This window comes from Diceros bicornis, chromosome 12 (genome assembly GCF_020826845.1).
Source record: "Diceros bicornis minor isolate mBicDic1 chromosome 12, mDicBic1.mat.cur, whole genome shotgun sequence".
NCBI classification, from domain to species: domain Eukaryota; kingdom Metazoa; phylum Chordata; class Mammalia; order Perissodactyla; family Rhinocerotidae; genus Diceros; species Diceros bicornis.
The window spans coordinates 71,149,866-71,175,543 of NC_080751.1; the positions used below are offsets into that span (position 1 = coordinate 71,149,866).

General features: G+C 35.0%; 1 protein-coding gene across 4 annotated transcripts in view; it reads left to right on the top strand.

Annotated features, from left to right (window-relative positions):
• The window catches only part of KIDINS220 (kinase D interacting substrate 220), a 115,398-nt gene that overhangs the window by 65,401 nt on the left and 24,319 nt on the right, over window positions 1–25,678 (top strand). For all 4 annotated transcript variants that reach the window (XM_058551843.1, XM_058551845.1, XM_058551844.1 and 1 more), the window contains exon 22: window positions 1,016–1,178. In XM_058551843.1, the coding sequence (XP_058407826.1) occupies window positions 1,016–1,178 (163 nt within the window). The remainder of the gene's footprint in view (window positions 1–1,015; window positions 1,179–25,678) is intronic.

Sequence of the window (25,678 nt, forward strand, 5' to 3'; positions counted from 1 at the left end):
TTACTTGGATTGAAGGTAAAGACTCTGTTACTGATCTAGCAGACCAGATCCCACCTTCCAGAGAAGAAAGAATCCAGTGATGATGTAGTTTTCACGTATAAGCAAATTTGCTGAGGGAGTGAGAATCTGAGGATATGGGAAGAACTGGATGGGAGGATTATATATCTATATCTATTAGTAGTAGGGGAAGGGATCATTCATCTTTGAACCAAAACAAATAGATATCTTAGTCTAGATGTAAACTAAACTGATAATGATGAAGTAAAACTGACAATGTTTAAAATTAAAAAGCAACCGTATCAGCAGTTTGGAATTCCAATGAAATCAAGGAAAAATTGATGAAGCAATGAAACAAATCATCTGTTCTGAAAGTTTGAGGATTGCAACTGTCCACATGTAAGCATGCCCAGTGGTAGAACATTGAATTAGAGTCCTTAGAAAACCCCAGGGATAGACAGGATTTTTAAAAAATAGGTTAACAAACTTTAGAAACACATTATAACTTATTTGGTAGGTTACTTACACAGGCTACCTTTAGTACCTAAAAATGAAAGTGTATGGGCTTGCACATTCACTCCTAATAAAACAAGAATGGACCAGCGTATTTGGATTTGTCTTTCAGTAGGCTCTTAGACGGTGCTTTAGAGGATGGAGCCCATGTTGAGTGCATTGATGTACTGCTGTATGATTTTGGGCAGCCTTGAGACTGTCTGACACACAGTTCTGAAAAATTTTTCCCTGCATGTATGTGGTCAAAGCAGTGTATAGCACCAGTGGCAAATCACACAAAAAGTTACTTTGGAGTTAAACAGAATTGTGTTTAAGCTCTAGAAGCTTTCCAGTATAGCTCTTTGGATTATAGAAGCCATATAAATACTAGGTTTGAATTTGTAGTGTAAATTAAATGGCAGATTTTAAAGATTTAAAGTTAAATTATTTGTGAATGTACTAAATGTTTTGCTTAACATAACATTATGCATCTATTAATTTTTAAATGTTTTTGTATTCCTTAAAGGGCGGTTACTGAGAGCCAACCAGATTACTTTCAACTGGGACAGGCTTGCTAGCTGGATCAACCTTACTGAGCAGTGGCCATATCGAACTTCATGGCTCATATTATATTTGGAAGAGACTGAAGGTATTCCAGATCAAATGACATTAAAAACCATCTATGAAAGGTACTTTGTCTGACCTCTTTATATTAAACTTTTTTTTAAATTGAACTTTATCTTAGATTAAGTTGACTTTTCAGAAAAAAATTAATGCATATAAAGCAAAATGAATACAATATATGTATAAGGTGTACACTTTTGGATTCAACTAATCATTCTCATTAATTCCATTATAATTTTGGAGTTGTATTAGCACAGGTATATATCCTATCATATAAAATTTACAGCTTAATTGGATATATTCCTTTTGCAGTGTAACCTATATGATTAAAAAGTGTTTGATTAATAGTCCTATTGGCTTTATGTATTTATATATGTGAAGTACAAACCTTAAAACCTTATTATTTGTTTCCATTTTATTTTTTATTCTAAGTGTCTTCATAGACTATTAAGGAGATTATGTTTTCCAAATCATTAGTGCAGGTATTTTCACAGTTTTATATCTGGAGGATTTTGGGTACTGTGAACACTGGCTAGAAAACATTCTTTGCATTAACCAATAAAGGAATTAATTGTTCTTTTATAGTCAGTCATTTGACGTACTTTTAAAATTTCTACTTCTGATAAAGAAATTGATTAAATTTTTTCTTGAAAGGCGTACAGTTAAGGCTCAGTGAAATGTCAAGTATGTAAAGTTTTAAGAGTTACCAATTTCTTGTCAAATTCACAAATAAAATTATAATCCTTTTTGTTTACCAGCGCACTTAATACCTTCATAGTTTTCAGTTGCTACTCTAAATAAACTGTTGTAAAAAAGATAATACAAGGAAACTATACAAACAATTTTATAAAAATTGGTATAATTGAAACTATCATTTTGAACATGTGAAATATTAAATCTAACAGCATTTAGTGAATAGTTCATATATTAAAACTTTTAACATTTCTAATAATTTTTCTTTGAGTATTGTCAGTATATAACTTTCCTTACTTTCCAGTCCCCATTTTTCGTGTATATATTTTGTTTAATATTTTTTAGGTGAGTAACTAGTTTTAGAATTATAGAGGATTGTTGTAGTATTAGTCTACAGATTTGAGCTCTGCTAGATTTTGCAGTTCTATTTATGCTAAATTAAATCAGTTGTTTAAACTGTGTGTGCTGTATTAAGTAGGTGTTCCAGTAGATGGCAGTGATCATAATTACCATAGGCCTGTAGAGCAGTGGCACTAAATTGCATCTGCTCTTTGGTATTTTAGAAATCATCTTCTTCTTATGAGATACATGATTGGTTTTTCCCTTGATTGTGTAGTGAAATACTCTTTTATTTCGTGAATAAATGCATCATAACACAGGTGCTGTATAATTATGAATGTTTGCTAGATGAGCACAATTACTATTAAACAGTTAAAATCTAACTTTTTAAAAGTTTCAACTTATTAATAATAATGCATACTGATATAATGGTATTTATTTTTCACATGGTATATTTTTACATAAAGCCTTAATTAGCATGGACAGGTAATTATCCTTGAGAAATTGTTGTTATTATTTGTGTGTAAATAAAAACGTGTCAGAGAAAAGGATAAGCTTTCATTTAGGAACTATGAACTGGATTCTTAGAGTCTGTCTGAATTGTTCCTAGAGTGATATATTTGGTTTCAAGAAATGTGAAAATGTAGGAACAAGAGAGCTGGTTGTCTCACAGGCGTCCTTGTGGCTTAGCATTAGCCTTTTCTCCTTCTGGCGTATGTATTCCCAACCTCTGTTCTTCAATGCCAGGTTCTCTGCAAGGTGCCTTAGTACTCTTGAGTCTTTATAAAGCTCACACAGGTGGTTAGGACAGTTCCATGTTATTAACAAGGGAGACTGTGGTTCAGAAAGTTTAATTGACTTCCAAAAGTCACTCAGCTCTTAAGTGGCAGAGCTGTTTCAATCCAGGTCTCTCAGATTCCGTAAACTACTTATGTCCTTTCCCTGTTCTAAGCCCTTTACATTTTACCTCCTTTTATTCTCACAATATGTGAGGTAGTAGGTACTATTATTCTCATTTTACACATGAGAAAAGTGAAGCCCAGGGAAGGTAAGTCTCTGGCTGAAAGTCTTACAGCCAATAAGTGATAGAGTTGGGGTTTGAAACGAGGCAGTCTGGCTCCAGAGTCCACATGCTAAGTGTACTATAGCATCTCACAACATGGTAGTTCATTTAAATTTCTTAAGCTGTAGTTCTGTCTGAAATACTTAAAAAATTGAAATTTTATGATGAAATTAAGTGTCTGAAGTTTTTACATTTTTGTGTTCTCCTTTTCTTTCTGGAATATTATAAGATAGTAATATTCTATTTAGTATTTAATATTTAATATATAAGATGTTTAATATAAATTGTCTTATTTACTCCAGTAACAACTAACCTATTAAGCAACCATTGCTCTAATATATTATTTTTTTCTACAATTTTTCTTTGCCTTCATAAAACATCAGTTTTCTCTATTTAAAATAAATGGTTATCACCTTTTTCAGTTTTCCTTCTTTTTCTCCCATATCTGTCTGTTTATCTAACTAGCTAGCTTTTAACAGAGTAAATAGTCCATGTCAGTCTTTGGTTTTGGTATAGAATAGGACTCAAGTCAGTCTCTTTACCTTCCTTTACTTGAATAGAATGCTTAGAAGTATACTGTGTCTTAGAAGTGTACTGTCTCAGGATTACAGAAACATTGATCAGTTGTCACATTTCAAGGGCTGTGTGCTTAGAGTCCTGGCACTGGGCCCCCTGCATGTTCTGTGAAGAGGGTAGGAAGTGGTGAAAGAAAGTCTGTGTCCCTAGGAAATAGAAGTATGAGAGATGTGAAAATGAACAAAAGCTTTTTAAAGCACTCAAAATATTCATATTTCAGTTCAATTCAACAAAAATTTATTAAGTGTCTACTATTTGCTGGTCCTGCTGCTAGATGCTGGAGATATAATGGGTGAACAAGTACCTGTGTATTTACTTTTTGATCCAACAATCCCACTCATAGAAATTTCCTCTGAGCATACACCTGCATAAATACAAAACAGCGCCGTACAGGTTATTTATTGTGACATTATCTGTAGCAGCATAACTAAATGCACATTTATAGGAACATTGGTTGAATAAATTGTGGCACATCTACGGTAATAGAGTATTTTATAACTGTAGAAAAAGGATGAGAAAAAACTATGATTTGATATGGAGGAATTTCCAGGATATATTATTAAGTGAAAAATGCAAAGTGCAAAGGAGTATATAACATGCTGCTGTTTATATAGAAAGGAGGAGGAATAAGAACATTCATATATAAATATGTAGGTATGTGTTCTTTTTTCGTAAAAATTTAAAACAAACTCATGGGAAGGGTAAACCAGAAACTTATGAAAATTTTTACCTAGAGAGGATGCTTAGAAGGGAAATAAGACATCTCTGAATGTACATTTTTACATAGTTTGACTTTCAAATCATATTCAAAAAATAAAATCTAAAAAGATGAAAAAAAGCAAACCCTAATATTGAATACAAACAGAAGTAAATGATCCTAACTGTCTATGAAATTGGTAACATAATCACACAGAGAAAATAATTAATTCGTGAACCTTTGAACTCAGTATTCTGACTCTTTATTCTTAGTAGAGTATATTCTGAGGACAAAATTAACTGCAAAGAAATCTTGAACTTAGTAGGTTTGTTGTTGGTAATAGTATTGTTATTATACTTCTGAAATCCTTTTGAGTGTATAGTAGGATAGAGTAAATGAATAAATAAATAGGTATTTTTGGGAACCAGTGTTTTCCTTATGGGAGAAGGGAGATATAAATAGTGAATGGAAGAAATTGAGGAAGCGCACTATGGTATTAGATTGGATTTGGAGATATTAAATATTAACTCATAATTTTTTTAATTGATGTTTTCATAGTTTATAACATTGTGAAATTTTGTGTTGTACATTTTTGTTTGTCCATCACCATATATATGTCTCCCTTCACCCTTTGTGCCCACCTCCTACCCCCATTGCCCCTGGTAACCACAATACAGTTTTCTCTGTCCATGTGTTGGTTTATATTCCACATATGAGTGAGATCGTACAGTGTTTGTCTTTCTCTTTCTGGCTTATTTCGCTTAACATAATACCCTCCAGGCCCATCCATGTTGTTGCAAATGGGACGATTTTGTCTTTTTTATGGCTGAGTAGTATTCCATTGTATATATGTACCACATTTTCTTGATCCAGTCATCAGTTGAGGGACATTTAGGTTGCTTCTACTTCTTGGCTGTAGTGAATAATGCTGCAATGAACATAGGGGTGCATAAGCCTCTTTGGATTGTTGATTTCAGGTTCATTGGATAGATTCCCAGTAATGGGATAGCTGGATCATATGATATTTCTATTTTTAATTCTTTGAGGAATCTCTATACCGTTTTCCATAGAGGCTGCACCAGTTTGCATTCCCACCAACTGTGTATAAGGGTTCCTGTTTCTCCACATCCTTTCCAACATTTGTTGTTTTTTGTCTTGGTGATTATAGCCATTCTACTGGGCGTGAGGTGGTATCTTAGTGTTGTTTTGATTTGCATTTCCCTGATGATTAGTGATGTTGAGCATCTTTTCATGTGCCTATTGGCCATCTGTATATCTTCTTTGGAGAAGTGTCTGTTCATTTCCTCTGTCCATTTTTTGATCATGTTGTTTGTTTTTCTGTTGTTCAGATGTGTGTGTTCTTTATATATTATGGAGATTAACCCCTTGTCAGATATATGTTTTGTAAATATTTTCTCCCAGCTGGTGGGTTGTCTGTTCATCTTGATTCTGGTTTCGTTTGTCTTGTAGAAGCTCTTTAATCTGATAAAGTCCCACTTGCTTGTTTTTTCTTTAGTTTGCCTAGTCTGAGTAGGCATGTCATCCAAAAAGATTCCTTTATGACCAATGTCCAATAGTGTGTTGCCTATATTTTCTTCTATGTAACTCGTAATTTTTAATGAGATTTTTCTTAGCTTTGTCCACCAAAAGGGCCTAGAAGCAAAAACACCTTAAAATTTTGAGCACCTAGAGCCTGGATCTTGGTTTCTCAGTACCCGGACTCCTTGGAGGAATGGCCAGTTCCAGGTGTAAGGCAGGGAAAGCTCAAGGTGAGCCTGCATTGTTGTGCCGGAAAGCATGGAAGGAAGTGTTCAAATGCAATGGAGTCTGGACAGAAGGGCACAGGACCTAGCTTGAAGGAGCACTCTTCCAATTTGGGCCCATTTGAGCATCACAAAGAAAAAAAATAGTAATGGATTATAACATATTGAAAAAAAATTCATGAGTCCGTAGTAATACTTAGAAGAGAGAGAAAAAAGGAATAGCTGTTTTTAAATCATAGGAGAATGCCAGCTAATAAATGTAGAAGGAATGAGTGAAATAGAAAAATCACCATTTTTTCACCCCCAGTATAATAATAGATTCAAGCAAGGATCATCAGTGGTTGCAAAAACCATTGGGGGAAGGTTGTTGGAGGACAAGATGCTCACGTGGTCTCAAAATATCACTCCTCAGGTTACTTATGGTTACAAAGAGGAAATGTCCTTATAGTGGAGAGATCTGGCTGTCCCCACCTTTTTAATCAGATGGTCAAGCCTGACATCATTAATGGAATGCACAGCATCATATGCCTCTAGATAAAATGCAGTAGAAGGTGCCACATCACCTATGTGGTTTTGTTGCCAGAAATGTTTTATTATTATTCTAATTATAAGGAAACAGCCACACGAGTCCAGAATGTGGAACATTCCGTAGAACAACTGGCTTGGATTCCACGTTGGCCACTGGGGGAGACTAAAGAGACCCAATAGCCAAGTGCAATGTGTGGACTGTGGCTGGAATTCTATCAGAAGGAAAACAGAGCACTGAAGGACATTTAGGGACTAATTGGGGAATTTGAGTTTTTGAATTAATATTCATTTCATTAGATATGGTAATGGTGTTTTGGGAGATTCATGCTAAAGTATTTAAGTGTGAAATACACTTTCAGGTGGTTTGGCAAAGGAGAGTATGTGTATGTGTGTGTAGATATATGTATGTATGTGTGTGTATCTACATAGGTATATATATTGTATGTGTGTGTGTATACACACACACATACATGTGTATATAGGGGAGACGAGAACAGGTGTATCAAGAAGCATGTTAACAGTTTGTGAATCTAGGTGAGGTGCATTTGGGTGTTTGTCGTCCTATTCTTTCAACTTTTCTGAGTTGAAATTTCTTTTTTGCTGAGGAAGATTTGCCCTGAGCCAACATCCATTGCCAGTCTTCCTCTGTTTTTCATATGGGACACTGCCGGAGCATGGCTGGTGAATGGAATAGGTCCGCACCCGGGATCTGAACCCACGAACCTGGGCTACTGAAGCAGAGCATGTGGAACCTGAACCATTCAGCCATGGGGCCAGGCCCTATGAGTTGAAAATGTTAAAAGAAATTTTAAAGCAGTCAAAGAGACACAAGTAATTAATTAAAATATAGGGTGAAAATGCTGTGATTTGAGCCAATAAAAAGAGGGATACAAATATGAAGTACCTAGTTCTTACTAAAAATTTTCCCTCTTCCCATTTCTTTTGCTCTCCATAGTGATTATTCGGTAAAATATTTGTTGCTTTGTTAGCATTTTTACTTAAGGACGTGGTTTAAATTAAATGAATCTAAGAGGTATACTCCTTAGTACACTCATGTGATTTCTGTAACCTTTACACACATGCCACATATAACTGAAAATCGTTATGTTTATATACATAGCTCTATTGAAAGCTTTAAAGAAAACACCATTTGTTTCATGGTGGCGGGATGAATCACAAACCACACTTGATTGGTTAATTGATTCTAATGTCAAAATCAGCCAGTGCCTCTAAAAGGTACGGAGCAAGGGGATGCCGAAGGTGCGGTGTTCATTAGTGTTTTAAGAACTGAAATGTACAAATGCCAAGAAGTCAAGTTAGCCACTTCAGATCCTGTAGGAAGTAAGATGAACAGTCCATCAGTGAGGCCAAGTGAGATTAGAATCTGCAGCTCTTGGGATAGTAAGTTATTCAGGTAAAATCATACATATATTTTAAAAATTCATGGTGTCTAATTTCTTTGCAGGGAATTTTTTATTCCCTCCTGTTGTTAAGCTGTATAGAAAATGCTGAGCATGTTTGTGTGAAACTGAGCTTTTGCCTTATCCTTGGGCAGGACTTTAAATTAGGTAGTAATAGTTTTGGAGTTTTCTATTTAATTTTTTGCTGGGATGGTGGCAAGAAGACAAAAGATACAAAAAGGATGAGGAGTAATTTGATCTCATTTTAGATATTATCATTTGAATGTAACATGTCTTCCTGAAATCTTAATTCCTCTTAAAGAAACCAAGATGAGTAGATGTTAGAGACCTGATGGCTTCTCTTGCGTTTTGTTTATCCACTCCAGTTAATTTTTTTCAGTTAACATGTATTTAGTGTGAGTTTTTACTATGGGTCAAGGCTTACATAGTTGTCCTGTGTGCTTTTATGTGTTGCAGGGTCTAGCCCAGGAGGGATGCATAAGGAGACAAATGTAAAAAGCATCTTATGCCCTTGAGGAACTTACATCTTTTTAATTAAATTTTTTTTCTATTTGAAAATACTTTCAAACTTAAAAAAGTTGCAAGAATAAGAATAGTACAAAGAACACCCATGTACTCTTCATTCAGATTCATTTATTGTTAAGGTTTTACTTCTCTTGCTTTGTCGTTTGCACTCCCACTGTCTTCTGTGCTTTCTCTCTTTCTGTACGTATGTACACACATACACATACACACACACACTTTTTTCTAAACCATGAGAGGGTATATTTACATACCACAAATCTTTTGTCCCTAAATACTTGAGTGTTGAGGAACTTGTATCTGATTGAAAGTAAAAATACACATTTGAAACAAGTGGAGGAAAGTAAAAATGTAGTGGCTCAAACAATTGGCCAGTTAACAAGTTTTATCAATATCAGGCTAAAACATTGCTTTCTGGATGATAGAAAACTTTTCAGGCTAGAACTACTGTTCTTTGCTGACAGAGAATTACTTGACCTTTTAAAACTTTCACTCTAATTTCCAGCATTTGAGCCTCAAGCTATATGACTTCCTAATGTTCAAAGAAATTTTCAAAAATTTACAGTTTTAATTAAAATATATCTTACAGACAAGAGAATATATCACCCATAGTTTAAAGATAATAGTAATTTTTTCACCCTGTTTATGAAACAGAACATTTGCCAAAGAAATGTTTTTGAGGGGATATTTTTCATCATATAATAAAAATAACTTGGAGTGAATTTTCATAGGGGGAATATTTTATTTTGTTCAAGTAAATATAGAATATTATTTATTGGAAGCATAATGAAGTGATGAGAACTTTGTTTTGCTATTAAATTAATCCATTATTTTAGACTGCAGCACTTGGTGGGCCTGCCGGCCATGAATGGATTGGATTCAGGGTGATTTTGAGATGCCTGTTTTTTTTTTTAGAAATGAGTATGTTTTATATGCCTACAAATACTTACAAAGAATGTTTTGTAGCTGGTCTAAGGAAGAGAAAACCACAATGTAGGAAGAATCTTTGAGAATTCAATAAGATATTGATTTAAAATAATTAAATTTAAGATGATTTGGAATGAAAAACTGTAGGAAGACAATTTGATCAACATATTGAAAAATCATATATTGGAATATGTTAGAATAATTTAGATGACTGTTTCTAGTTAACCATTGTTGATTTCTTTGGTGCCATTGCTTGTCATTTGAATAATAAAAAGTTTTATTTACACCAGATAAAAAGCAGCAGTATATAATTGATATTCATTTATTTTATTAAAGAAATCTGATTTGGTAAAAACAATCAGAAAATAGTATTTTTAACTCTAGTAGTAAAATTTATTTTTTTAATCCATAAAAAGCCTCATTTATTTTTATAGCAATTTGATGACACATCTGCTTGCTTTATTCAGCTGAAAAAGAAAATGTTGGTTCTTGGTGTTTGGTAAAATTGCTTTGTTAAATTATTTTCTAAATTGTTCAACTTTTAACAAATGACATTTGATACTAACACTGGAAAGCAATTTCAGCTAATTAAGTAGATCCCTCTATAAACCATTGGAACATTAAGATGACATACTGTTCATTCAAGATTATTTTAATTGGTACAATTATTGTAATTTTCTTGCAATTATGTGTTGAGCTAAAAGCTTTTGTCTAGATCATTTGAGGCGTTTTTTTTTTTGTTAACATACATTTAGTAAGAAGAAAGGGAGTAAAATAAAAACTGTAGATAAAGATTTTCTGTCTATTTTTTATTACTGTGTTTTAGACAACCGTTGAAATATTTTAGTATAAAACTTTATTTCTGGTATTTTTCAGGAAGTATTTTAAACAATGATAGAGATTTTTAAAAGATCAATTTAAATAGTTTTCATGAAGATAATGTTTTCAGTTTCTGTTTTGACACTGCTCAGGCAATCTTTTACTCAGGACGGCATGGTCAGAATAGTTCTGTGATAAGGATAATGCCATAGTTTATTTTGGTACTCTTTTTTGATTTTTTAAAACAGTTGAATAAGTTTAGAGAAAGCCTCAGAATGGTAGCCATTTTCCATTTCATCAAAATAGCTATTTGCTGAATAGACACTATAGACGTCTAATTTATAACATTTATACTAAATTCAGTATCTTTAAATTATTCGAGTAGTGGTATTTCTGTACTTAAGACATTTTTCATAATAAAACATCATATCTTATGATATTCCTTCCTGATATTCAGCCAAAGTTTTCATAAGCTTAATTTGATCACTTCTAGTTATCTCATGCATCTCTTAGCTCTCACTCACCTCCCTCCTCTTTCCTTTATGTTCTGGGTGATTATTAGTTGCCCACCCCCACATCATGTAGCCCAGATTATGCACAGGCTTGTTTCTTTTGCATGTGGACTTAAGTTATGAATTTGAAAGCATGAAAAATTGATCACTAGTTTAGATTTGTGAAAAAGTTGTGTCATCTCCTTTGTAGTACATCCTTTGTATCAGTGATTTTTCTCTTAATTTAGGTTTTGAGATACTAAGTATAAATGTTTATTCCAAACACTGTTTCATGCATGCTGTTTTGGTGTTTTTTACATGTAGTTTAGAATCTTAATGAAATTCTGTCTTCTTGATATGATGTGACTTCTTTGTAGGAGTTGGTGTTGTCATCATCCAACATTTATTAAATTATTGTCTTGTGTATCATTGTTTCATCTTTATTCAAAATGTATTATTTTGAATAATGTATATATATTAATGTATATATAATGTAAATACTTTATTCAAGGGTTTAATATTTTATCAATATCTTTATCTTTTAAAAGATAGCCTGATCTAATTCTTTGCAAAATCATGGGATAATTCTCCATATAGGAGAGGAAACTAAGCAGGTTTGTGTTGAAAAAAAGCAAATATAATCTAAAATAGAAATCACATTTTATCTGGATAGAAATAAATAACAGTAGTATATTATCAGGTTTAATGTGAAAATTGAGCCTTCAAACCATGAACAAAGATGCCTGTAATCAGATGTAATGTTGACAATTAAACATGCATTTCTGGTTGTGCATTGTTTATTTTATTCATTGTCTTTGTGGAAATTAACTGGAAAATCCAAGTTCCTAAAGATAAATAAAGGTAAAGGGCAGAATTTTTTAGTTTATTTCGATGTACCTGCAAAAATCATGCCTAGTTTTGTTTGAAGAAAAAAAATGAAACATGTTAAACTAGATATGTTTGACTGTTTTTTTGAGTTTATCTATTTATATATTTTGCTTCTTCTTTGTTTTGTTATTGCTACCAGACTTGTAGCGACACCCAAAGTTGTGAGAGAAATTAATAGGAAAAAGCTTAGAATTTATTCATTTATTGAGAAAATAGTTATTGAGCACCTATTATGGACCAGGACCCATTCTATGAGCTTGGGCACATCCATGAACAAAACAGACAAAGATCCCTGCCCTGAGGAGCTTACTCTAGCAGGGAGTGATGGATAATAAACAATGTCTATAATACGTAACGATATAGCATGTTAAAAGGTGACGAGTGCTATGGAAAAAAGAAGTAGAACAAAGTTAGGAAGAGGAGGAGTAGAGTAGGTGCCACGTTACATAAGAGGCTCAGGATAGTCCTTGTTGAGAAGGGATCTGTTGAGTGAATACTTAAAGGAGGTCAGAGAATTACCCAAGCAGAGATCTAGGGAAAGCATTTCTAGGCAGAGGGAACAGTTTGGACTAAGATCCTAAGGCCAGAGAGTGCCTGGAATGTTCAAGGAACAGCAACAACAAGGGATCTAGTGTGGCTAGAGGGGATTCAGTGAGGGGGTGGGGGTAGGAGATGAGGTCGGGGAGGTCAGAGGGGTGTGGGTCACGGACAGCTTTTGGAGGACCGTTGTAAGGATTTTGGCTTTTACCCTCAGTAAAATGGAGATCCATTGCAGGATCTTGAAAAAATTGTATCCATACCCTGTATGCTCTAAGCTGCCTATTATTTGGTCATATCAATGTAACTTGGCCTGAGTTAGGGAACCCTGTTGACCTAAGAGAGCGTATTTTGAGAATCTCTTGCTGAGAAAGGGATGAGAATGAATCTGGGTGGAAAAATTAGGGTGAATGAAAAGTTGTGCAGAAACTAGGTGATGATCCCACTGTAAAGATGAAATGAGTGATAGAGAATAGCACATAGTGGCACTGCATGAATATGAGAAGGCTAAGGAATGAATAACAACATCTATAGTCTCGTTCCAGTGTACTGAAGGAAAACTAATTAGTTATTCTAAACATCTGCAAGAATTTATGTGACTAATTTCCCTGTGTGTGTCTCCTGTTGTAATAGTTTCTTGTTTTTTAAGATCATTTTATTCTTTATTTTCTAATAAAGTGATGGATTTATAAGCCTACTTTCTGGATCATTTTTTAAATTGCCTTCTTTCCCTTGGACTTGCCAGCTGCTTGGCCTGTCCCCCCATCCCCTACATTTAAACCCCTGGTTGAGAGTGAATGAAAGGTGGTTTCCATAGCATTGAGGACTGATAGATATAGAGAGCAACTAATGAGTTGCTTGTAGAGTAATACTGGCTTTGATTTATGAGTAGTATAAGATGGAAATGATGGTCATTGCCTATCAAATTGGGCTCTCAGGATAAAGAGAAATAATTGGCCAAAATTCTATATATAGGACTGGAGTTCCAAACAATCTTAACATGGCTTTCCAGCCCTTTCTCATGCCTTTTCCTTCTTGCTTTTCACCTGCATTCTCTCTGGTCCATACTCCCCTCTCCCGCCTCATTCTTCTGGTCTCATCTTAAATGCCACTACCTCAGGAAGCAGACTTTTGTAACCAGGCATACCCCATTCTCCAAGGCTTTATTACATGTGTTCATTATATATTGGTGTTTTCCTTCATAGCACTTACCCTAGTTACCCTTTTGTAAATATTTGCGTTGCTATTTCTTTGATATTTGTTTCCTGAACTAGACTATTAACTCCATGGACTGTAACTTCCTTAAACCTTGTTGAATTCCTTGCTTCTAGCCCTTCTTGGCATAGAGTAGGCAGTAGTGGGTATTTCTGAAAGAATAAAGAAATATGATGATGACATTTGAATTGAGAAAAGCATGGATTGGGGGAGGGTGGTAAATGAGAAGCTACGTTTTATCTTGAAAAGAATGCTACCTGTAGAGGCACTTCCTTCTTTGGTTCTAAATGTGGGTAAAATGTTTCCTTTGGTATTATACCGTCGTATCCGTGACTCAGGCACATAGTAAGTTCTCGTACACAAAGACTGAGTGGTGGTTACATATTTCAGCTAACACCTAGTAGTCTCTGCCTTTGCCAGGTGATACTAAAATCAAAGCAGTGTTTTCGTAGGCATTTCACATTTCTAAGTTTCCTACACTTATAATCCTCTTGTGAATGCCATAGTTTGGAGTTGCTTCCTATTGGTACTCTTTAGACAGGTCCCTCCCACTTCAGTTTCTACCTGCAGGCTGTTGTCAGTATTTTTTAAAAAGGCCTTGTGACTTAGCTGGACTCCATTTTTGTTATGCTAAACATTTTGACTGTGCTCATTCATTAAACAAATATTTATAGAGTTTATTATGTGCTGGGCACATGCTAATAAAAGTTCTAGCTAATATTACTTGAGCCCTCAATGTATTCCATGCATTGGATCAAGCACTTTACCTAGATTATTTCATTTAATACTCGTAAGTCTGGGAGGCAAAGAGCAGGAGTTACCTGAGATCACACCTGAGATCTTCCGCAAGCCTATTTCTGGAAGCCAGGAAACGGCCTATAACTACACAACTGGGCACTAGGTCTCAGATGTTAGATGTACAGAACTAAACTGATTTTATCTTTATTTCCAGATATATTTTATTCATTTTTAAATAAATATTTAGAACCATTTGTTGTGTATCAAAGGGAATGTTACAGCAGATAGAAATTTTTCCAGAGGATTGAATTTATCTTTTGTATTAAAAAATGCAAACTTCTTACCAACTTATGTAAAACCCCAAATACATGCTTTATTCAGTTCTAATAGTGTCTAGTAACTGCAGTAGGTTTTGTATGGAAAGCTTAAAAAAATCATTTGTGATATTTAGCACTTAAACAGCTGGCACATCTGTTTGTTTAAGCCTTTATACCATTTATAGGCACACTAAGTCGTTGTAATTTTTTTCTAGGTGGCCTTTTCAGTAGTTTTTCTTTTGCTTTTAATAGGATAAAATTGATTTTAAAAATATTTTCTCATTTAAACTCATGATGCCATTTTCAGTATTTTATGTTGATGTAGAACAAAGAAAGAATTTTCAGTGTTCCAAGGTTGTGTGTTTTTTTTTTGAGGAATGTTAGCCCTGAGCTAACATCTGTTGCCAATGCTCCTCTTTTTTGCTGAGGAAGATTGACCCTGAGCTAACATCCATGCCCATCTTCCTTTACATTATATGGGACGCTGCCACACCATGGCTTGATAAGTGTTGTGTAGGTCTGTGCCTGGGATTCGAACCTGCAAACCCCAGGCGGCCGAAGTGGAGCGTGTGAACTTAACCGCTACGCCACTGGGCTGGCCCCCCAAAGTTGTGTGTTTTTAACTTCAATATGAAAATTCAAGTATATTAACTAAGGCTATTTGAAAACAGAAATAACAAAATCAGTTTGTCTAAAATAGATGTTTTAATATGTAAAACAAAAATATTACCTATGCAGGTTTACAGTTTATTTTATAATACAGTGAGTATTATGCATGTTTACATTAAAGAAAATCTGATTATTGAAGGATTCAAATTCACCAAAAATGTTAAATATGCCTTTAGAGATCAAGTAGAGATCAGTTTTTTTCCTGAAGTTATTTTTTCAACAGAGATTGTGATTTCAGAATTTCAAATCAAAATATTTTTAGGATTCTTCAAAATCTGAGAATAGACAAAAGTAGTATACAACAGAAATGCTAGCTAATTCAAATGCTAAGATAAGGTGAGGTGCTGATGTGAAACCACACTGCAAGTGGCCTCTGTTAGCAATATCTAAGAAGTCCACAAGGTGGGAGTGTTTTCACTAGAAACATATCAGCACGTTCAGCCAAGAAGTAAGGTCTAATGCATTTTGTCCCCCTTTCCATAGCAGGAAAACAAGAAAAACACTGAGTTTAATATATTTTAAACTCTAAAGTTCAGTTTTCATTACTATTTTTTAAAAAAGTGGCTCTACAGGACATTTGTAAGCACCGAGAATCATGATCTTAGGCAAATGAATGGTTATCTGATCATATGGTGTAGTTTTTATTAAGTTTAGTAGTACCTTTTTCTCCTAAAATTCTTTTCAATTAACTTTTGGGAAAAGGGTAGATATGAAAAAAAAGAGGAGTTTTTTTTTTTAAATTTATCTGCTTGCAGATTTGTATTTAGATTTAAAAATATTAAATCCTAAACATTGTAGAACTTGAGTTCTATACCTATTAAACATGAAATCTTTAAAGTAACTTGTGTAATAAAGGTTTTGCTTTAATCTGAAGCAAATTCATAGGCAGACTTTGAGTTCAGAGCCTCCATTCTATGCCTGTTATTCAGAGTTTTATTGCAAAACATTTTCTTCCTATATATGATTAATGTAACACTTTTTAAGATTTCTTAAAGGCAACAATAACATGAACTTCTCTTATCACTTGCTAGCACCGCACAATATTATTTGTGTTCCTCAAACAGCTATGAAAATTGGATCTCATTTACTTTAATCAGAATATTTTTTAATATCATAGTATAAACTAGATATAAAACAATAGGCTTTGCTTTTTTATGATAGATACTATTTTCATATTGAGTCAGTTGTGAATTATTTTGCCTCTCTTAACCTGTTTACTGAATTTTTCTCTATGACCCTTGCTTGAAATTGTTGTTTTGTCATCTGAATTGCTCCTATCTGATCACTTGCGTGGTAGTAACTGGCTAGGCATCATGCTGTAGGACACTGTTTTTCAGGCTTTTTCCCCCTGGTGGAAACCTTTTTGCAAATTAAATCTTATACAGAATCCTAATAAATAAAGCAGAATGAATATAAAGTAATTGATTCAAATAATAACATTTCCTAATAAATGTAGTTAGTGAGAAAGACGAGCTGTTCTGAAGAACATTAAAATCGAAGTGTGTGGATGATTGTTGCAATCCTACATTGGTTTAAACATCCGTTTGTTTCTGTACTTAGATTTGGTAATATAATATCAAGAAAATTCTAAATCTTAAATAGATGCAAATGTTAGCAATTTTTAAACTTGCTCTTCAATGGCAGGATGTTTTCAATTAACCTGATCCAGAAACTTGAAAGATTAACTGGGAATTTTGCTTTGTAGGTGAATCACAAGTAGTATAATATTTGCAGTTGCTCACATTTCTTATGATTAGTTGAAGTGTTGGGTGCTGCTTCTCTTACTAGGTTCTATCAACTTGGTCATGTCATGAATTATCATTGTGATTTTCTAACTGGAAATTTCTGATTTTCTGACACTCTGTGCTCAGGCACATAGGGTGGAGTAGTGTACTTGCTTGCATAATTTTGCTAAGGGAAAAGGGCTGCTCTGGATTAAAAAAAAACAAGTAATTTAAATAATGCACATGAAGATGGAGGAGATACTTTATTTCGAAGTCTGTGAAAAACTGAAACAAAAACCGGGATGACCTGGTAACACAGGCTTATATGTTGGTCTTCGAATCAGTGTGTTAAAATTTAATATGTAACAGTATTCTATTTTATTATATTTTTTAAGGTGTTAAAAACATGTAAATCATTAATTTAAGAATTTTGAGCTACATCTGTGGCACCCAGTTTGAACGAGTGCAGTGAGCAGGGTGCAGGCTTTTGAATCAAGCAGACACAGTTGCAGCTCTGCCACTTACATCTGGGGTGATATCAGGCTGATTGCCTAACCTCTCTGAGCCTCAGTTTCCTTATTTTAAAAATGAAAACAATACGTCATGGAATTTTGGGTGATAAAAATTAGACTAGGTAAAACACCTGGCTCAGAGAATGACAGGCAGTAGGTATTCAACAAATATTAGTTCTTTTTTTATTTCCCTCTCACACCTTTGTAACTTTTAAATATATACCTTACTCAGAACCTGTTGTATGATACACATGAATGAAGGCAGTACCTTGTCAGTGTTGTAGTTGAACCTAAGCTGATACCTTTTTGAGCTTTCCTATTTTACCCTCGTTTGTTGATCCTTTCTCGTCTCTGTAGTTACCAGAATTGCAGCCTTACAGCCAAGTGAAGTCATGCTTCAAGTGTCTCATCTTTACACTCAAGTCCAAGGGAGCTCAGACACGAAAGGACATCTCTGTTTTAGCCCAGTGCTTTCCTTCATTACTTTGAGAGAGAGAGCATCTCCACATGGCAGGAGCACGGGAAGCATCTACAGGGTCCTAGACAGGATCTTAGAAGTCTACTTCAGCCCCTTTGACATAAGGAAAGTAGAGGCTAGAGAGGTTAAATGACTTGTCCCAAATCACACACATTTAACAAGTGACCCAGCATTTAAATATGCCTTTAAAAAATTAGTCTCATTGCTTTCAATTTTTTTCTTTTTTTGTGAAGAAGATCAGCCCTGAGCTAACATCCATGCTAATCCTCCTCTTTTTGCTGAGGAAGACCGGCTCTGAGCTAACATCTATTGCCAATCCTCCTCCTTTTTTTTCCCCCCAAAGCCCCAGTACATAGTTGTATGTCATAGCTGCACATCCTTCTAGTTGCTGTATGTGGGACTCTGCCTCAGCATGGCTGGAGAAGCGGTGCGTCGGTGTGCGCCCGGGGTCCGAACCCGGGCCACCAGTAGCAGAACTCGTGCACTTAACCGCTAAGCCACGGGGCCGGCCCTGCTTTTAATTTTAATTGTCAAACATTATAGCCTTACTTGAAGTTATCTGAGCTCATCAAGTCTGGATTTAGGGAAAGTCATCGCAGTGAATACTCTGTTCTTCTGTTTCAGAATATAGCCACGTTGCATTTCATGCAGGCATTGGATTCCTAGAAATCACTGCATTTATCAAAACTGCATTTGATGGGAAGCATCTAACATGTAAATATATAGTAAGTTTATATAAAGAGCTTCAAACGGAGATTATTTCCCCTCCAGACTTTGGTTATACTAAGTTTCCTAGTCAACTGAACAGACTGGCAAATTGAATCATCACTGGAGATTCACTCAGCCTCCTTTCTTTTTTTTAAAAATTTTTTGTTTATTGCAGTAACGTTGGTTTATAACATTGTATAAATTTCAGGTGTACATCATTATGCTTCTATTTCTGCATAGATTACATCATGTTCACCACCAAAATACTAATTACAACCCATCAACACACACGTGCCTAATTATCCCTTTTGCCCTCCTCCCTACCCCCTTCCCCTCTGGTAACCACCAATCCAATCTCTGTCTCTATGTGTTTGTTTGTTGTTGTTATTATCTACTACTTAATAAGTGAGATCATACTGTATTTGACCTTCTCTCTCTGACTTATTTCACTTTGCATAATACCCTCAATGTCCATCCATGTTGTCACAAATGGCTGGATTTCATCGTTTCTTATGGCTGAGTAGTATTCCATTGTGTATATATAACACATCTTCCTTATCCATTCGTCCCTTGATGGGCACTTAGGTTGCTTCCAAGTCTCGGCTATTGTGAATAACGCTGCAGTGAACGCAGGGGTGCATGTATCTTTACGCGTTGGTGTTTTCAAGTTCTTTGCATAAATACCCAGCAGTGGAATAGCTGGATCATATGGTAGTTCTATCCTTAATTTTTTGAGGAATCTCCATACTGTTTTCCATAGTGGCTGCACCAGTTTACACTCCCACCAGCAGTGTATGAGAGTTCCCTTCTCTCCACATCCTCTCCAGCACTTGTTGTTTCCTGTCTTCTTAATTATAGCGATTCTGACGGGTGTGAGGTGATATCTCACTGTAGTTTTGATTTGCATTTCCCTGATAGTTAATGATTTTGAACATCTTTTCATGTGTCTGTTGGCCATCTGTATATCTTCTTTGGAGAAATGTCTGTTCAGGTCTTTTGCCCATTTTTTAATTGGGTTGTTAGTTTTTTGGTGTTGAGATGCATGAGTTCTTTATATATTTTGAAGATTAACCCCTTATCAGGTGTATGGTTTGCAAATATCTTCTCCCAATTGTTAGGTTGTCTTTTCGTTTTGTTGATGGTTTCCTTTGCTATGCAGAAGCTTTTTAGTTTGATGTAGTCCCATTTGTTTATTTTTTCTATTGTTTCTCTTGCCTGGTCAGACATGGTGCTTGAAAATATGTTGCTAAGACCGATGTCGAAGAGCATACTGCCTATGTTTTCTTCTAGAAGTTTTATAGTTTTAGGTCTTACATTCAAGTCTTTAATCCATTTTGAGTTAATTTTTATGTATGGTGTAAGGTAAGGGTCTACTTCCATTTTTTTGCAGCCTCCTTTCTTTTTGAGTGTAAATGTTTTTGTGTCAAAATAATTCAGTGCTTTTTATTCTTTTAAACTTATAAGGAGTGAGATTTTTATGGTCATAAAATTTTCCTCCTGTTGTTTCTAGTCCTAGTTCGTTTTTCAGTTTCTGACCATATTTATTATTCATGTTCAAAACAAGAAGCAAGAACAGCTGAAACATATGAACAAGGTATTGCTAGCAGCACTAACTTATAACCCAGAAGTGTGGACATAACTTGGAAAAGGGGGAGCTGGGTCACATGAGGTCCTGGGTGTAGTGGTATCTCTGCCACCCAGGTCACATGTTGTGCTGCCCAGGTGAAGCCTCGCTGAAGCCCAGCTGCAGATATGCAAATTGTGTGTCTAATGATAGTCTACTGAGTTTGCATATTGAACATTTTTTCATCCTTTAAATTTCATGCCTACATGTTTCCTCCATTAGTATAAAAAAGTAATCTTGGGCCCTAATGTTTTGGCCAAGTAGATCACCTTGGAAATGTACACCCTCAGTGGGAAATAATTTTTTAAAAATGTGCAGTAAGCTCTTCCAATAAGTAAAAGAAAAACATTGTTTAGCTTTGCCAGTGATTTCCGTGGCAACTTAGACATGTGCTTTTGTGGTTTGCATTGTTTAACCCTAATCAGACCATCCTTAGATACATAAGTCAAATACATTAAATAATTGAAATCAGAAACAAACAAACCTGAAGGTTTGGCACGATGATATACTCAGTGTGCCTTGTATACAAGTGCTTTGTTGTTTTCTAGTGTAGTTACTGAATAGGATGCCTATAAAATGCAACATGACTTTTGTAGGCTTTGAAAAGTAGGTGTCAGTGAGGACACCTGACACCGTGTGCCCTGTTGTCTTGAGAATCAGCTCTGACCACCACATGCAGGTGCCTCTTTGTTTTCTTTCCTAACAAGTTCTTTGCTCCATTGAGTGTTGTTTCGCACTCAGCACAGCCTTCTGCATGTCGACGGTTTTAGCTTATATTACTTTATTACTTTTGTTACTTTAGCTATAGCAAGGAAAGTGTCTATTTTTCTGACCCCCTAGGCTAATGTTCTTTCCAACATAAGATGAAAGGTAAATAATGGAATCTTTATAAGGTACTTTTATAAGAATCTTAGGGGTGATTAAAACTTATGGGATACAGCAAAGGCAGTGTTCAGAGGAAAATTTATAGCTATAAATGCCTACATTAAAAAAGGAGAAAGACCTTAAGTTAATAGCCTAACCTTACACCTTAAGGAACTAGAAAAAGAAGAGCAAATTTTAAAAATTTCAAAGCTAGCAGAAGGACGGAAATAAGCTTAGAGCAGAGATCAATAAAATGGAGAATAGAATAACAGCAGTGAGAATTGATGAAACCAAAAGTTGTTTCTTTGAAAAGCTCAACAACATTGACAAACCTTTCACTAGACTGACAAATGAAAAAAAGAGAACACACAAGTAAGTAAAATCAGAAAGTGGGGACATTACCACCAACCTTACAGAAATAAAAAGGATTGTAAGAGAATACTCATTGGATGCAGAGAAGGCATTTGACAAAATCCAACACCCTTTCATGGTAAAAACACTCAGAAAACTAGGAATAAAAGGGAACTTACTCAACATGATAAAGGGCATTTATGAAAATCCCACAGCTACTGTCATTCTCAATGGTGAAAGACTGCAAGTTTCTCCCCTAAGACAGAAACAAGACAAGAATGCCTGCTGCTGTGGGCTGAATGTGTCTTCCCAAAATTTATATGTTGAAGCCCTACCCACCAATGTGATGGTATTTGGAGGTGGGGTCTTTAGGAGGTAAGAAGGTTTAGATGAGGTCATGAGGGTAGAGTCCTCATGATGGGATTAGTGTCTTTATAAGAAGAGACCAGAGAGCTAGCTGCAAATCAGGGAGGAGGTTCTCATCATAACCCGACCACGCTGGTGCTCTGATCTTGGACTTCCAGTCTCCAGAACTGTGAGAAATAAATGTTGCTTAAACCATCCACTCTATGGTATTCTATTATAGAAGCCCGAGTTGACTAAGACACCCACTTTCACCACTGCTGTTCAGCTTTATAGTGGAAGTTCTAGCCTGTGCAATTAGACAAGAAGCAGAAATAAAAGGATCCTAATTGGGAAGGAAGAAATAAAACTATCTCTAACCACAAATGACATGATTCTATATGTAGAAAATCCCAAAGACTGCACAGGAAAGCTACTATAGTTAATAAACAAATTCAGCAAAGTTCCGAGATACAGATCAGCACACAAAAATCAATGGTATTTCCATACACCTGTAATGAACAATCTGAAAGGAAATTAAGAGAGCAATTCTATTTATTATAGCATCTAAAAGAATAAAATACCCAGGAATAAATTTAACTCAGGAGGTTAAAGACTTGTACACTGAAAACTACAAAATATTGCTAAATTAAAGGAGATCTAAATAAATGGAACGATATCCCATGTTCATAGATAGGAAGACTAAATATTGAGATGTCGATATTACGCAAAGTGATTTACAGATTCAGTGCAGTCCCTATCAAGATTCCAACAGCCCTTTATGCAGAAATAGAAACCTAATCCTCAAATTCATATGAAATTGGAAGGGACCCATAATAGACAAAACAATCTTGAAAAAGAATAAAATTGGAGGACTCACACTTCGTGTTTTAAAAACTTATTACAAAGCTACAGTAATCAAAACAATGTGGCACTGGCAAAGGATAGAAATATAGACCAATGGAATAGAATTGAGTGTCCAGAAACAAACCCATACATCTGTGGCCAGCTGAGCTTTGACAACGGTGCCAAGTCCATTCAATGGGGGAGAGAATAGTCTTTTCAACAGCTGGTACTGGGACAACTAGATTTTCACATACAAAAGAATGAAGTTGGACCCCTGTCTCACAACATGTACAAAAATCACCTCAAAATGGATCCACCTACTCTTCCTCACACGCAAGGCTTTTTCAATATCAGAAAGGATAATTAAAGTGAAAAAATTTTTAAAGGAATAGAGCTCTTTGGGAACAATACATTTTTTTGTGTAGTTTATTCACTCTACAGATGTTTATTAAGCAAAAGTGATGTTACAGTATTCTGCTCTAGGCACTGGAGATACAGTGGTAAACAAAAGCGAACTTGTTCCCAGCTTTAATGGAGTTTACAGTCTAGGGGGGAGAGAGACACTGGTAAAATAATTCCACTAATGAATATAAAATTCAGTTGTGATATGTGGTATGTGCAAGGAAGCATATGTACTATGAGGGCTTGTAATAGAGGAGTAGACTTGGTCTCAGGGAAGGCTTCCCTGAAGAGGGGGAATTGAGCTGAGAGACAAAGAATGAGTAGGAGTTAACTGTGTTAAGACAGGAGAGGGGAGAGCTTGTGTTAGCTACTAATATGTTCAGGGTTTTTGGTTGTCTTTCCACAGAGTAGTGGGCTTAACAGTGGGTTTCATTTTATCTTTTGTTTCTGACCCTTTGGCTGCAACGCTAGTGGCTGTTTTTTGTCTGTGTGTTCCGTCTGTCTCCTGGAATCTCAAAAGTGCTGTGTGCATAGAGAGTATTTAATAAATGGGCATTCACTGGTGGAAAGTATTTGAAAGTCTACTAGAAGTTAAATTTGTTTCAAGGTAATAAAATCCTGAGGCAGTTAAGAGTTTTCCCTATTTAAATTTTTTTAAAAAAATTATCTTAATTTTTAACCTCTTATGATTAAATAATGACATTATTAGGCAGCTACTTTTAGGTAAAGTATGATAAATAATGCCTTTTTCATAAATTATGCTCTTGGAACCTGTTTATATTTTGACTTAAAATAGAAATTTTTTTCCACGTAATTTAAAACTTCATTTTGGACTGAAGTGATATGAATGGCTTATATAATTTCTGCCAGGAAATTAATATAGACCTTCTATAAACCACTGTCATTTATAATCAAAGTGCTTTTAACTTACGTTGATGTTGGCATTAATAAGTACCGCTAGAATGGTAGCATAGAAAGAAGTTGCATTTAAACTTAGTAGGAGCTCATTGATGCCTGAGGTTTTATAATGCTTTCTGTGGGCCATTTAATGCTGACAACTTTAATTCACATGATTCATAATACTGGAAATTTAAATTCACTCTTAATTGAAAAGTGAAGTTACTTAAATTCTTTAAATACTAACCTTTGGAAAAATATCTGAAAAATAAAGGCACATATGATTTTGGTGGCCCACTGCCAAAAGATTATCATTTACATAAATATCTCTTTCAGTAGAAGAGTTTAATGTATTGAGCTCAAAAGGTTAAAATAGAGACTTCAATCTGGAAACCAGCAGTAGACTGTTGGCTTGTGAACAGCAGTATTGTTCATCGTATTGAGAACACTGTTCACATTCAAGCTTAAGCAGAGCTGGCATTAAAATGCAGTTAATTTGTTTCATGTGACTTGTCAGCTGTGTGTTTTTATCTAAATCTTTCTAGCTTCTCTTAGAATTTTATGTTCAACTCCTGAAATAGATGAACTACCTTTTTAACTGTTTAAGCCCTGATATTTTGGCCACTTCTGCAAATGATTTTGTGAAACCATTCTCCAAGTTTTCCATTTCATTTTAAATATATTTAATATTCAGTTTGAATGCCATTTGAATTTGTTAAGAAGTAATCCCATGTCGGTGGGCTTTTCTATTTTGTGCATGTATGCGTGAGTCCATAAAAGGGACTTCCTGAAATTCATTAAGACAAAATTGCTGTCCTTATTTTCTCACCAGCACCCTGTTCTTTTCTTGTTTCTTAATTTTGTTCTCTGGATTTTCCCTTAGATGGCTTTTAATATTTAGCTACTAGCCAAGTATTGGGTCTGAGCAGTAAAGTGCTAGTCCCAAAGAAATAATATAACTAACTAGCATTACAGTAAGATCCCATTTCACTTTTTGAAGGGCATGAAAATCTTACTGCTCCTCTGCAACTGTACTCAGTATAATCTAACACTTAATATTCTTGATTAACTGGGAGTTGAGTGTTTTGAGGATATCTCCAAATGTACAGTGATTTTTAAGCAGCTTTGTGAGGTGTAATCAACATACAATAAACTGCGCTATTTAAGCTGTACATTCCACAAGTTTTGATATATGTACATACCCACCCTCAGGAGAGTGGACATATCTATTACTTCTAGAAGTTTCCTTCTATTTCTTTGGAATCCCTCCCTGTCTTCTTTCTCCTCCACATCCCTGACTTCACAGGGAGCCCCTTATCTGCTTTCTGTCACTGTAGATTGGGTTACATTTTCTAGTTTTATATAAGTGAAAACATCCAACTATGCACTCTTTATTGGCTGTATTCTTTCACTTAACATAATTTATTATGAGATTTATCCATGTTATTGCATGTATAAATAAGTTCATTCCTTTTTATTGCTAAGTAGTATTCCATTATATGGATATAGCACAAGTTATTTATTTCTTTGTCTGTTATTAGACATTTGGGTTATTTCCAGTTTTCTTATCTACCTCCTTGTCTTTTAAGCTCTCTTTCACATTTTCCATCACTT